General features: G+C 43.5%; 1 protein-coding gene across 2 annotated transcripts; it reads left to right on the top strand.

Annotated features, from left to right (window-relative positions):
• Positions 1 to 94: 94 nt before the first annotated feature.
• Positions 95 to 13229, top strand: LOC129833134 (ribonucleoprotein PTB-binding 1-like). Of its 2 annotated transcripts, XM_055897459.1 has the most exons (15): positions 95 to 445; positions 2102 to 2168; positions 2316 to 2785; positions 4279 to 4470; positions 4583 to 4703; positions 5313 to 5413; positions 5541 to 5612; positions 5912 to 5990; positions 8034 to 8221; positions 8351 to 8432; positions 8543 to 8673; positions 10080 to 10151; positions 10307 to 10438; positions 11081 to 11140; positions 11244 to 13229. In XM_055897459.1, exons 1-15 carry the CDS (start codon positions 131 to 133, stop codon positions 11376 to 11378), a joined length of 2217 nt encoding a protein of 738 aa, XP_055753434.1. In that variant the 5' UTR covers positions 95 to 130; the 3' UTR covers positions 11379 to 13229. The 2 variants fall into 2 exon arrangements, with proteins under 2 accessions (XP_055753434.1, XP_055753435.1); XM_055897460.1 differs by lacking the exon at positions 5541 to 5612.
• The last annotated feature ends 1838 nt before the right edge of the window (positions 13230 to 15067 follow it).

Below are 15067 nucleotides of genomic sequence, written 5' to 3'. Positions count from 1 at the left end.
ACGTGACGTGGTATAAAAAAAAATGCATCCTCTCGTCCAATTACAAACCGAGTTGCGCCCATGTGTGTATTGTTTAAACTGCTCAAATCTGAAGGTGTTGTCAGTTTCAGAAAACTTTCAAGCAAAGGTCATGGCGGCCGCGGTGTCCGTTAGCGCAGCTCCCAGAGAAGAAAATCCAAATGCAGGGCCCAATTTCGCTAGCCGTCCACTTCACGAAAACTATGACCCCGCTGTCGAACACGAGAATTGGGTATCCAAGGATCCCGAACTCGATCCCAGTGATGGGGATGCATCATCTGACAACGAGTGTCAGCGAAGGGTCGATGAAGAGTTGACGACGCTTAGCCCTGAAGAGATTGAGAGTCGCTTGGACAGAACTCGTCGAGAGTTTTACAATCGCCGGAAAATCATAATTAAAAACCTGCCATCCGATGTTAGCAATCAGGTAAGTTTCCTAAACTTTTTTTAGTTTTCACAAGCGTTAACGTAGAAATCTAACGCGGGTCAGTAATTTCATCAGATCAAGCCCAGGATGCAGCTCGTTAATCTAGTAACGTTATGTAAAAGATAAATAACTATACCCTTGCCATGAAATTGACATCCAGCTATATTACCAGTAGTTTAACGGAGTTCGCTGACTTGGTGATGTATGTATTCTAGTTAGCTAGCTTATCTTAACGTTAACGTTAGCTAGCATAGTTTCCTAGTAACAACGATTTGCGAACTAATTGTCGTATGTCGCGAATAAACTTTGAGATCTCAACGTATCTGGTACGTGGTAGGTGATGTTTGGTGGTTATTCACCGCCTGACTGGTATAGCCCACTCCAATGCTCGTGCGGAAAGGCAATGCTAGTTGCTAACGTTAGCAAAACTGTTTGTTTTGTTTTGACCAGTAATTGTCAGGCTATGGATTGACATGCATTTTATGTGACTGGTTCGGAAGTCTGTCGTTAAATTATTTTCAGTTAATGTCCCTCATTGAAACCAGCTTCATGGCCCTGGAACATTTTGTTTAAAAAAAAGTTGGAACATGCTTGACTCGTGGGGAACTGTGGCCTGTGCGCGTTTCATTGTTTGCGTGGGTACATATTGGGAGTTCGATATGGGAACGCGAGTAACAGTGACAAAGGGTTGAAGGTGTAGAGGCAACGTAGCCGCTTTCAGAAAATGCTAGACAGCATTGCGATTCGTTTGTGGAACAGGCAGCATTGTGGAAGAACATTTCTCCTAGCACAGTGAATGGACAACTTTTTTTCCACCATTGCCCAATAGCTGGTGATGACTTTGCTTTTGTTTCATATTGGCAAAGACACCTGTTGTAAGCAAGCAATCATCCTAAATTGTTTTGATTAATACTGATGAGCATTTAGGTACTACAGATGGTGTATACTCAAATATTGTTGTGGAAAGCACTTGCCAATGTCACACTATCCCTAATTGGACATTTAAAAAACGGATAGCAGCATACTTCGACCCCCCCCCCCATGAATGGAACAGCAGGTCAGTGAATAAAAGTAGACATGTAGATGGAGCTACACAACAGATGGCTCTAGATTAGTGATGTTCACATCACATTAGTTTGTCATGTTTTCAAGGGATTGTAGTGTCTAACACTTATTTTTAAGCATAATTTATGCCTACAATACTACACCATTGTATGGTTAAACGTAGACCTGTACTAATCTGGGAATATCACATTTATGTTTTTAAGTGTTCTGTGGTAGTTGGAGAATAACCCATTAATGTATTATAACGGTAATGGTATTCATTTAAGTCAAGTTAATAATTTAGCAGCGGTGGGCTGCCACAGCTAAATCGTTGCTTCCATGCCCAAAAATATGATAGAACCAACAATCACAAAAATAAAAACTAGATGGGGAGAATCTATAATGGCATAAGGCCCCCATTTTTGTGTCACTCAGATGGCATAAGAACACTGCATAAGCCCAGGCAAGATGTGTAGAATTGCAGGAAATTAGCTTCAAAACATACAAATTCTCAGGCCAAGAAAGACTTTTAAAAATATTAGCAGGAGAGTTCTGTGGAAAAAATTATAGTGGGAACACTGATTGTAGCTAACCACACTTTCTCCCTTTCAGGAGGTACATGAGCTGTTGCGCAACTATGACTTGAAGTACTGTTTTGTGGACAAATACAAGGGAACAGGTAGGTAAAAAAAAATACTAATTCGATGCAGCAGGCTCTGACAGAGCTAGACAAACATTCCTCAACTCTCTTCCTATTTTGAGCAATGTAACCTTCCACATAGTTTTTCACAGTCTTAGCTCATATTCTCTCCTCTTCCCCCCTCAGCCTTCGTCACGCTGCTCCATGGGGAGCAGGCACAATGTGCCATCAAAGAGTTCCACCAACACATGATGCGGGAGCGGGAGATCTCTGTGCAGCTGCAGCCCACCGACGCGCTGTTGTGCATCGCCAACCTGCCCCACGCTTTCTCCCAGCAGCAGTTTGAGGAGCTGGTGAGACCCTTCGGCAACCTAGAGCGCTGCTTCCTGGTCCACAGCGCCTCCACTGGCCACTCCAAGGGCTACGGCTTCGTGGAGTACATGAAGAAGGACTCTGCGGCTAGGGCTAAGTCTGAGCTGCTGGGGAAGCAGCTGGGCTCCAGGATGCTGTACGTCCACTGGACTGAGGTGGGCTCCCTCACCTACCCCCTGCTGCACTCCAGGTGTCTCTGTGTGGACCGTCTGCCCCCCAGCCTGCTGACCGCCCAGGACCTCAGCAATGCCCTGGCCGACACGCACGCACCCATCTTCTGCCAGGTCAGTCACATGCGAACGCGCGCACAGGAACTCCAACGCCCTCGCACGCAAACTTGCACTGATATTTTCAGAGGATTTAACATGTGTATCTGACTCATGAATAGTATATATATCTAGTAGCTTTTCTCAGTTGAATTTGTATCTGAGTGGCTCCAGGATACTCTAGTAGCAAGCAGAACATACCTGCTTGTACTTTTGGCACTTCTTTTTACTTAGTTAGTCATGAAAGTTTCCCCCAATGTTTTTTGTTTTTGTTTTTTTAAGCAGCGGTGGCAAAGTTGGCGTGGGCATGGTATTAGAGGCCCTCTTGGCCTCAACCATTTAGTTTTAGAGCTAATTTCCTGCAATTCTGCACATTGCCATTGCTTATACCTTTTTTCTTATGCTATCTGGGTGACTCAAATGTATAACAAAATCAAGTGCCAATGCCATGCCATTTTCAGAATTTTAGATTGTTCCGGACTGTTTTTACTTTGATTGTTAGTTCTTAAAGATATAGATCTCCATTGTCTTGTCTACATACTTTATATCTGGTTTACACTGAATGTTTTACCATCCTTAAATATTTTTATTATTATGTATGCAGTGGACTGCTGCTATGTGCATGTAGGGGAAACACTGCAACTGCTTTTGTTTACACTGAGCAAGTGTGTTTGACACATCTGTTTGAGGTAGGTTCAGATCGTTGCGTTATCGTGTAACATGGGGCATCCGTAGTGATGACAGGATCGTGGGCAGTTCATGTGGCTATAGTTCAAGGTGGCTATAGATGGAGTATTTTTGTATGAATCTGGCTTTCGAGCCCTCAACTTTGACCTGCTTTTCCTGTGGCCACTCTGTTTCTATAGCAATGAGCATTGCTGGTTTCTATGGTGATGACCACCTGACTCCCAGGTGGTGTCACAGGGCTCTGAACCTACAGGCCTTTCTGGAATGAGACAGCAATGTCCTTTTGGCACCACAAGCACACATAGTCATTCATATACCTATAGGGCACAGTAGTTTGAGGTCTGGCAGAACACTGTTGCGTAATAGTGTGAGTGAGGCAATTTAACTATTGGACAGGTTAAGACTCAGGAATGTGAAGCTCTTAATTTTTTTCATAGCTCACTTGGTCTTGTTACATTGTTTATTGCCTTTGTAGATCGACAAATGGGAGAGAATTGATTGGTAATTGCTTTTAAACATTGAGACTCCACTAGTAGCTGTGGCAAACTGGAGAGAAGATTTGGGAACATGAAGTCCCAAGTATTTGCTCTACTTAATATTACAGATGCCACTGGGCATGATTCAGTTTAATCCCACCTACTGTTTACCATCATATCAAATACGCCTTTCTACTAATTGCTGTAAGGAAATCATAGTGTGGATGGTGTTTATAACAATGTCAAGATGTTTAATATTACTGAATTCTGTGTAGACCTATTTAAATGGCAAACGTAGGCATTAGTTTTGGACTGAATGCATATTGAACTTAATTTTCCTTTATTCAGTTGGCTCAGAGCCAGGATGACAGTTTCCGGCGGTTTGCTATGTTGGAGTTCTCCTCGGCAGAGATGGCTGAGCAGGTGCAGCGAGAGGCTGACGGCAGGGCGCTAGGTGGGACCCACATCCGCGTCTCCTTCTGTGCCCCTGGACCCCCGGGAAGGAGCATGCTGGCTGCCCTCATCGCTGCCCAGACCATGGTAAAGACTTCTTGGTTGCCACACCAGACCATATGTTTGAACCATTACTCCCTTATGTTACTGGGGTAAAACAACTGTTCTGAATGGCTGTCCTCCCCTTCCTCCTCCACAGGCCCTGAACCGAGGTAAAGGTCTCCTCCCTGAGCCCACAGCCATGCAGATCCTCACAGGCCTCAGTAACCCTGCCACCCTCAAGATGCTGCTCAACCCCCTCACCCAGGGCAGGAAACAAGGTGAGTAAGAACATGCCATTTTCTAAAGGAAGACAATGTATGGTTTGAGTCTCTTACCCTGGTGTTGGGGTACGCTTTAAAGCAGGGGTGTCAAACTCATTCCATGGTGGGCCTAGTGTCTGCTGTTTTTTCCTTTCAATTAAGACCTAGACAACCAGGTGAGGGGAGTTCTATACTAATGAGTGACCTTAATTCATCAATCAAGTACAAAGGAGCCAAAACCCGTGGAATGAGTTTGACACATGCTTTTAAAGCTACAATAGTAACTTTTTTGCCGAAATGACCAAATTCGCATAGAAATGTGAGTTATAGGTCTGTCATTCTCATTGTAAGCAAGTCTAAGAAGTGGTAAATATTTTCTATGCGCGCAATTTCTATGCTTCTCATTAAGGTTTTTGTTTTTGAGTCTCTTTTGGTTTTGTACACCAGCTGAAAATATATTTCACATCGGGTTAGATCACACAATGATTCTCTCCACTTGCTTCTTTTGTCACGAACTGAAATTGGGCAAACTATTAAAATTTTAACAACAAGGATGCATATTGCACCTTTTAATGCATGGTGAATGAATAGGTTGTCATGTCTTAAGGTCACATGGTTTCGCTGCAGGTCTCCTTGGTGCTGCTCCCACCATGCCCCTGCTGGCTAACCCCGCCCTCTCTGCTGCTCTGCTCCAGCTCCTCCTCCAGAACCAGGCCCAAGTTCAACAGGTACCCTGCATACCATGCCCTGCATACTCACCACCTCCCTCTCTTCCAGCTCCTCTCCCCTCTTTTGTTGGTTCATTATTCTCTCTCATCCACACTTCTCCTACTTTATTCTCTCCTCTACTATCAGCAAGCCTTTTTTGGGAATCATCTTCTCTGGGCTCAGGTGCTGCACAATAAAGAGAATCGACTACTTCCCTGTGTGAGTGATCACTGAGCGCGTGTGTAGATGTGCGTGGTAGATATAGGTTTGTCGTGAAGGGACTGCTCCCTAAACCAAAGCTGGTAAATGCGAAGCTGGTAAATGCACAACCTTTTTGCGGTGCTTTTCTAGTAATATTAATGTGCAACTGGTTTGGCTTTGAAGTGTTTTACTGTGAATTTTGTTGACTGACATAATTCTGAAATGTGCCATTTTTGGTTCAGTAAATATCGGATATGTAGACCATTTTAGCATCTTGTGGGTCACTGAGGCGTGTGTCTAACTCATGTCTCCTACAGGCAGGACTGATGGGGGACAACCTTCTGGCTGCTATGCCTCTCCAGCAGGGAGTCCATCTGCTGGGAGACCTGCCTCAAGGTTTGGCCTTCCATTCATCTCATTTTAAAATTCTTTATTGGCAAGACTAAAGTCTATTTGTATTGCCATTACAACTCACTAGTAGCTGTTTCTCTAGTTTGGCTAATTTATCACATACAGCAATGTTCTACATTGATGCTGAGCATATGCATGCTATGCTAGCCCTGCTGCTCTGTTAGTGATTCCATTGCAGGTTCTTTACACATGTAGTGGATTTGGGCAGTACTTATTAGAGGTCGACCGACTAATTGGAATGGCCGATTTAATTAGGGCCGATTTCAAGTTTTCATAACTGGAAATCGGTGATTTTGGAATGCCGATTTAGCCTTTTATTTATATTTTTTAATGTACACCTTTATTTAACTAGGCAAGTCAGTTAAGAACACATTCTTATTTTCAATGACGGCCTAGGAACGGTGGGTTAACTGCCTGGTTCAGGGGCAGAACGACAGATTTTTACCTTGTCAGCTCAGGGATTCAATCTTGCAACCTTACGGTTAACTAGTCCAACGCTCTAACCGCCTGCCTCACGAGGAGCCCACCTGTTACGCGAATGCAGTAAGAACCCATGGTAGGTTGCTAGCTAGCATTAAACATATCTTATAAAAAACAATCAATCAATCATAATCACTAGTTAACTACACATGGTTGATGATATTACTAGTGTATCTAGCGTGTCCTGCGTTGCATATAATCGATGCAGTGCGCATTTGCGAAAAATGACTGTCGTTGCTCCAACATGTAACTAACCATAAACATCAATGTCTTTCTTAAAATCAATACACAGAAGTATATATTTTTAAACCTGCATATTTAGCAAATATAAATCCAGGTTAGCAGGCAATATTAACCAGGTGAGATTGTCACTTCTCTTGCGTTCATTGCACGCAGAGTCAAGGTATATGCAACAGTTTGGGCCGCCTGGCTCATTGCGAACTAATTTGCCAGAATTTTACGTAATGATGACTTAACATTGAAGGTTGTGCAATGTAACAGGAATATTTAGACTTATGGATGCCACCCGTTAGGTAAAATACTGAACGGTTCCGTATTTCACTGAAAGAATAAACGTTTTGTTTTCGAGATTATAGTTTCCGGATTCGACCATATTAATGACCTACGGCTTGTATTTCTGTGTGTTATTATGTTATAATTAAGTCTATGATTTGATAGAGCAGTCTGACTGAGCCATGGTAGGCACCAGCAGGCTCGTAAGCATTCATTCAAATAGCATTTTCGTGCGTTTTGCCAGCAGCTCTTCCCAATGCTTCAAGCATTGCGCTGTTTTTGACTTCAAGCTTATCAACTCCCGAGATTAGGCTGGTGTAACCGATGTGAAATGGCTAGCTAGTTAGCATTGTGCGCGCAAATAGCGTTTCAAACATCACTCGCTCTGAGACTTGGAGTAGTTGTTCCCATTGCTCTGCATGGGTAACGCTGCTTCGAGGGTGGCTGTTGTCGTTGTGTTCCTGGTTCGAGCCCAGGTAGGAGCGAGGAGAGGGATGGAATTTATACTGTTACACTGGCAATACTAAAGTGCCTATAAGAACATCCAATAATCAAAGGTATATGAAATAGCTACAACCAAAAACTTCTTACCAGGGAATATTGAAGACTCATGTTAAAAGGAACCACCAGCTTTCATATGTTCTCATGTTCTGAGCAAGGAACTTAAATGTTAGCTTTCTTACATGGCACATATTGCACTTACTTATTCTCCAATACTTTGTTTTTGCAATATTTAAACCAAATTGAACAAGTTTCATTTTATTTGAGGATAAATAGATTTCATTGATGTGTTAAAATACGTGTTCATTCAGTATTGTTGTTATTGTCATTATTACAAATTGGCCGATCAGTATCGGCTTTTTTTGGTCCTCCAATAATCGGTATCGGCGTTGAAATATCATAATCGGTCGACCTCTTGTGCTTATTACATCTAGGTTATTTACTGTTAGTGTTGTATTGATTTTCAGTGTAATCTCAGGGCTCTCTGTAGTGATGGGGTGTTATATTAATAAGGTGTTTTTCTCGTGTCCCCAGGCGGTGTGGTTCCATCCCTGGGCCTCCAGTCAGACCCTTTGGGCCCCATAAACCTCCACTCTATGGGTCACCCCCTGGGCAGAGAGTCTCCCACCAGCTTCTCCCAGAACCCCTCCCCCACTCTCCAGGGCATGTCAATCTCCCACCTGGGTGGAGTGATGGGGACAGAGGGGCTTACAGCACCTGGGGTATGATGATTCAAATGCTCTGTATACTTTTAATATTGTCCCTACTAGCAGGGATGCTCAAGTTATTGTGCCTCATTACATAACATCAAGTCCCCTCATTTATTATTTTTACAATGTTTTCTCCAATAGATGTCCATACTAGGACACCCTCCCAACGATGTAAATCTTACCCAGAACTCCTTCAATGTCCACAGCCTGTTCCCATCCTCAGGTGAGCTGCCCTTCCTACTGTCTGCAGCCTGTGAAGTTTGGCTCTGATTTCTTCCCAATACTGACCCATAGGGTTTTTCACCTTTTCCATTCCTGCCATCCTTCACACAGGCGCCAACTGCAGGCCCCACCCTTACAGGAAGAGACCAGCGCTAGGCAACCAGCGCACACAGAACATCCACTGTAACTACAGGCTGCGCTACCAGGAGTCCTACACCCCAGACTACCCCCCAATACACCAGGTAGGTTCCCCTTATCCTCTAACCTTTACTGTCCAGCCCTAGTGCCTGGCATGGCTAATGTGTTGTGATAGAATGCCTGGTCATTGATGTTTATTTGATATCTGAGGACACTGCTGTCTTGGTTAAGGTCATTGTGTCCGCAGGTGGGTTTTTTACCTCCCTGGCTGCCCAGTGGTCAGTGCATAGACTTTTTTCTAGTGTGATAGAACAGTGGGCCTGCTTATCAGCACCACTTCCTGTCTGGCTACCCTGTCCTCACAATGGTTTGAACCTAGGGTCCTCTGCCTCTCAAACATGGGACTGCCCGCTTGACAACGTACTAGCCAGATGCGCCACCAAAAAGCTTGCAGCTGTGGAGTAAGAGTAAGAGTACGATACAATCTTAATGACTTCTTAGTGATTGGGAGCAGTATTTTCACATCCGGATGAAAAGCGTGCCCAAAGTAACCTGCCTGTTACTCACGCCCAGAAGCTAGGATATGCATATAATTGGTAGATTTGGATAGAAAACACTAAAGTTTCTAAAACTGTTAAAATTATGTCTGAGTATAACAGAACTGATTTGGCAGGCGAAACCCTGAGGACAAACCATCCAGGGGGGGAAAAATTGAGGTCATAGTATTTCCCATTGGTTTTCTATTGAAAGCCCTATTTAATAGGAACCTGGTTGCAGTTCCTATAGCTTTCACCAGATGTCAAGTCTTTAGAAATTGCTTGATGTTTTTATTTTGAGAAATGAAGTACGGCTGTTCTTTGTAATTGTCATTCCAGATGGATTCTACTGTTTGGTGCGCGTGAACTGGAACGCGCTTCACGTTTTTAGCCGGTATTGAAAACAGTTTATCCCGTCTTAAATTTTATCGATTATTTACGTTTTAGGATACCTGAGGTTGGATTAGGAACGTTGTTTGGACCAAGTTTACAGTTAACTTATTAGATACTTTGTAGTCATGTTGGGCGAGTTGGTACCGGTGTATTTCTGACCAAATGCGCCAAATGGACATTTTGGAGATATAAAGGACATTATCGAACAGAAGGACCATTTGAGTGCCAACAGAAGATCTTCAAAGGTAAGGCATTTATTATATCGTTATTTCTGACTTGTGTCGCCACCTGCCAGCGGGGCGCTGTCCTCAGATAATCGCACGGTTTGCTTTCGCCGTAAAGCCTTTTTGAAATCTGACAATGCTGCTGGATTAACTAGAAGTTGAGCTTTATTTTTATGTATTACTTATGTTTTTGTGAATATTGATTTTTCTGTGGTTTGAATTTGGCGCTCTGCAATTTCACCGGATGTTGTCAAATCGATCCCGCTAACGGGATTGGCGCGGGAAGTGATCACTAACAGGTGTTAACTTGGTTACATGAGCAGCAGGTTTAATGGCGTCTGGCTCCTCTCTCCCCAGGACCCTCTGGCCCATTTGTATGAACAGCAGGAGGCTCTGGACACTGGAGCTCTGGCAGGGTTCGGACAGCAGGTAAGAGACACTACCATCTCCACTTTTCACATCCAGCCTTCAAACTGTGGCATCTCTTGCCTTTTTAATTTCCACTCTCCTTTGTTATCTTGAATTTTTATATATACATGTGTAACTACATGCAGCATAGAATAACTTGATGAATGTCTCCGTAGCGGTTTGGTCACCCTGGCTACAGTGAGCAGGCCTCCTCCCACTATAGTTACCCCCCCAGCCCGCCCTCGTCTTCCTACTACAGCTCGGTGGCACCCGGCCCCGGCAGCCTCCCCTCCAGCCATCTCAACAAGGTAGGCCCACACTGACACCCACCCTCACTGCTGCTTAGACTTTTCCTCTGCCTCTTCCCAATGTAATCAACAGATCTAATGAGGATTAGGTGTCTGATCAAAATATAAAGGATGACCTCTGTTATTTAGACTTAGCGGAGATGTCTTGACATCTGTTGGCTAGCCTAGCACCCATGTTGGGGACAATCTAAGTTCTAAAACGTTATGAAACAGTTGGGCTGAAAATGTTAAGTCAAATTATTGGCTAAATCTGGGTGTCCTTGGTCCACTCAGATGAATGCTGACAACACATGATCCGATATGCTTGAAGCCGTACATTGTTGCATAACCACAGTAGCCATGCTGGCAGAACGATGACAAACAAAATGGCGAAGGAGTGTCCTGCAGAGATTTTGTAGCAGAATCCTGTGAAGTCACATGTGGATGTTCGATATTGCATCTTTCTGTTTGAGTGGCCTGTGTCAAAGTTGAAGGGATAGATCGGGCTTTACTGTGCCTGTTTGTTCCTCTTAGTTTTGTGCTCACAAAGACCCAAGCCGCCCGTCTTTACTGGAAATCAAAACGTACATATTGTGCCTTTTTTAGATGAGACCAATGCATTGTGGTTCTGTTTTGATCACTGAACACTGTTTGTCTGTTCAGGCTGTGGGCATGCCTCCTGTTAGCCACTCTAACCTGTACCCATCTGGTCTGGGGATGAAGGTCAGTGTGCCTCTTTGTCATTGTCGGTTGGTCTGCCATTTTCCTGTTCTGTCCCCGTTTTTCACCATGGCATTTACAGTAGTTATGTCTCTGCCCCCTCTAGACTCCCATTGGTGGTCACAAGCGTCTGATCCCGTCTCCAGAGCCCAGCCCAGAAGGGGGCTACGTGGGACAACACTCTCAGGGCCTGGGGGGCCACTATGCTGACTCCTACCTGAAACGCAAGCGTGTCTTCTAATGTAAACCAATCAAAGCTTCTTGTACGATTTGCCAATTAACAGCCAGGATATGGCTCTATTTCCCCCAGGAGCTCCTCCAATCAGCTTTTAGGTCTGGGCTTGGCGGTCCAGTGGTCTCTCACTTGTGTTCCTGCCAGCGATCCCCCCCTGGAAGGCGCTAGGGTTGCAGCCTGTCGCTAATCAGGACATAGCAATGCGTGCCAGTGTATGGGAGTTTTGATGTTTTTTTTTTTGTGTAAATATATGATTTCCGTGTGCTTGTAAATGAAGTTTTATCCTTTGATTTTTAATGTATTTTTTTCTATCAGGAAATCCCTTTGTTTAAAAATGGGGAGTTACCTTGTACTATAAGAAAATAATTGTAAAATCTGATTTCAGGTCTTTTTTTCCTCTGCGTATTCCCTTCATTGGTTGGCTGAGCACTTTTAATTTTAATTTTTATATTTTGTATTAGTTTTTTCTTCCTGTTGTGATGGTGTCAACGGGTTTTTATTTTTAAAAGTTTTCCCTCCCAATATTTTTGTATATAGTTCATTAGTTTGATGGGATGTTTTTTTTCTTCCCGCTCCTTCCTCCTACAGGGATTATGTACTGACTGTCTGGACAGGATTCAGGCCTTCGATTCATGTAGATCTGTGTAGCAGTACTGCCTTTGTCTTTTGTCCTTTGGAAAAACTGTCCCCTTACCGAAAAACTAGTCTGGAATATGCTGTTTTCAACCCTTTACTCTTCCACCCCTCCATCTCATTTGGGAGCCCGTTCTCTGCACTGAATGTTTGGTGTTGCACTTGGAGGACACGGGTGGGTCACAATTCTCCAGGTTTGTTGCATTTCTACTGTTCTCACTACTTTTATTTTTACCCCCCCATTCTGTTCTCTGCAGAATCTTATATGTTCTGTTTTGACGTGAGCTCTTTGTCGGCTGAGTATCTCAACCACCATGGCACCTGATTTGCTCTCGTTCGTTTGGAGGGAATGGTAGCTGTGCCTTATCCAGACTTTAATATCTACAGATTATAACAGTAAGCAGGGACACCTGTGGCCTCTGTTCACCCATGCCTAAGCATTAATTAACTGTACTTTCATTTATTAATGAGCCATGGCTAGGTTGGCTCTCCTGTGGCTGGCTGTCCCTCCCCTGTAAGACCAGCAGGGGGGGCTGTTTATCCTCAGGCAAAACTGAAATTAAATCAAGCTTGACAGTTTCACACTGATGGTTGACAAACTGAAACAGGTTGTAGAATTTATATCCAGTTTTCCAGTCCAGGAGAAGTTGACTTTCTATCTGAAGTGTTACTGTGATGGGAGTGTCCAGCGACTCTTAACAGGTGTTTACTCGGCCTGCCTCGAAGGTTTGCATGGAAATTAAGCTTATGATTGGTCAGTGATTGAGTTCTTAGTCTGTGAAGAATAATCTGGTTGACATTTTGATAGTGATCACCATTACCTCTTGACTTCTGATGGGAACTGCAATTACACTTGAGCCTTAAGTTATTTTTCCTTTTTTTTTCTGTCATCTCAGCTTTTTGACTACATCCCATTTGTTTTTTGCCGAGTACATACTTTAAAGCTTGATCATTTCCTCAGACCTAAACTCTTGTTTTCTCAATCATATCTTTGGCCTCTGGTCTGTTTTAAGATTGAATCTGCTGCTCAATATTTTGTGTGTTTTAGTGACCATTACCAAGTGCAGCCACCTGTCTAATGGTAGCTTTCCCCATGTTCTGTATTGACCAATAGGTGCTGCTCTATATGAATTAAGATTGCTTTTGTTTTTCCTCATACATGCTGTCTGTCATCTGTACTGCGATATGTGTCTGTTTTGGAGCAAGTAAATGTTATTTAATTAATCTTTTTGTGTTTAGTTCATTTACATGGTCAATATGCTGGCTGTGTTTGACCTCGCTTGTGTTACGTTTTGATGTTCAGTTAACTCAGGAAAACACTGACTTGCAAAGTTTGGTTGACAGCGTTGCCATGGATACACCCCCCCCCCCTCCCGCCTTCTCTCATAAGTGAGGAACACAGATCAAACATGTAAATAAATTATTGTTGCTCCTGTGGCTCTCTAGTACCCCTTTGGGTTGTTCATGTTATTTATAACACTACCTCCATAATCCTTAACTGTCAAATGAATACATTTAGAGTCCTGTACTCATGCAACTGGCTTAAAGAAACCCCATAATTCCAAATACCAGATGGTTGGCATGCATACCAGCACTCATTTTTGGTTGTAGGTCTACCCTATGCACAAGGACTGTTTCAATAGTCTTTCCTAAACCAATTCTGCTATTCATCAACTGACATTTTCATTGGCTGCCTTGAAACCACAGTCAAGGTAAATCAATGATACAATAGATGGCTTCAGAATACAGATACAAACTGACTAAGTATGGCTTCTGTCATGGTGGCTGTTAGAGGGTGAGGATAGTTCTGTTTTTCTTGTTTCTGGGTCTGTGCCTTGGGCCACAAAGCGTCTCTCCCACATGCACAATACAGTCCTGGAGAAGGATGTTAGTCTACTTTAGACTTGGTGAATGTGGCTCTGGCAATTCATATACTGGCTGACGCAGCCTGCTTCCCAGAGTCATGGCTGTGTTTGTCAACTCAAGGTTAAGATTTAAATACTACTCGTATCAATAAACACAAAACCGGTGCGTATTGTGGCGAGGAGGATAAATGTCAATACGAAATGGAGAGACTGGCATGAGTATGGGAAATGTTAACTCTTAGTTTTGTCCAGTTCTCCCTCTGACTAGTCAGTGGGTAATAGGAGGGGGAGTTATGACTGGTGTTTAGGGCACATTATATTGTGGACATCATGGTTGTACAGTAGGGGGAAAATGTTTTGAAATGGAAGTACTACTAACTGAGCTTGTCCAATAAAATGTTTTTACTGTTTCCTTATCTTACAGCAGAAAAAGAGCTGATGAGGTTAAGGCCATCAGCACTTTGATACTTGTGAAAACTGTTGGTTAGGGCACACCATGGCCTAACGTTTTACTGATGGTGCCCTTCACCCCCTCAGCTCCTCTACTGTAAGAAACAAGGGCGACTGAAGAGGTCCTCTATCCTGTAATCAGGCTACAAGGTGACTTTGGCTGGCCGTTACTGTCTCCTGGTCACAACCGCTAGAAGTAGCAGCAGTTATTGACTGGGGCACTGAGGTGAAACAAATTAGATGCCATGTAGAGGAAATGTTTATGATTTACATTTAGGCAGCGAACATTGGCTGAACACCATTCTCATATGGTTTAAATGGAACGTTCATATCAATTTTATGACAAAGGACAAATGTTACCATAGAAATGGAATGTTGCTCAGATGGTTGCATCATTTTAGCATATTGGAAACGATAAATCTGCTCACCTCCCATTTTGTATTTGTTGATACTTTTAGTGCCCCTAATCTCTCTTGTGGTGCCTGCTGTCTGTAACCAGAGCGCTCTGGGGGAACCACCAAACGCGGCTCAGTGGACGGTGTGTCAGACACATTTAGATTTCTGCCTTTCATATTTCCACCCACGCACGCAGTTGCCGTTGAATCCTGCAGAAACCTGTGATTTTCCAAAATACAGGAGGGAGGGAAGTGCTACGGAAAGCAGAGGACTGCACCGTAAATATCAGCAGCAGAGAACAATGGTTTCCCTGTGCTACACTTACAGACATGAAGTGTGCCTATTATGCAG

Source organism: Salvelinus fontinalis, chromosome 34, assembly GCF_029448725.1.
Source record: "Salvelinus fontinalis isolate EN_2023a chromosome 34, ASM2944872v1, whole genome shotgun sequence".
In the NCBI taxonomy this organism is placed as follows: domain Eukaryota; kingdom Metazoa; phylum Chordata; class Actinopteri; order Salmoniformes; family Salmonidae; genus Salvelinus; species Salvelinus fontinalis.
The sequence above is the reverse complement of the archived record's forward strand: the minus strand, read 5'-3'. Positions and strand labels throughout refer to the sequence as shown.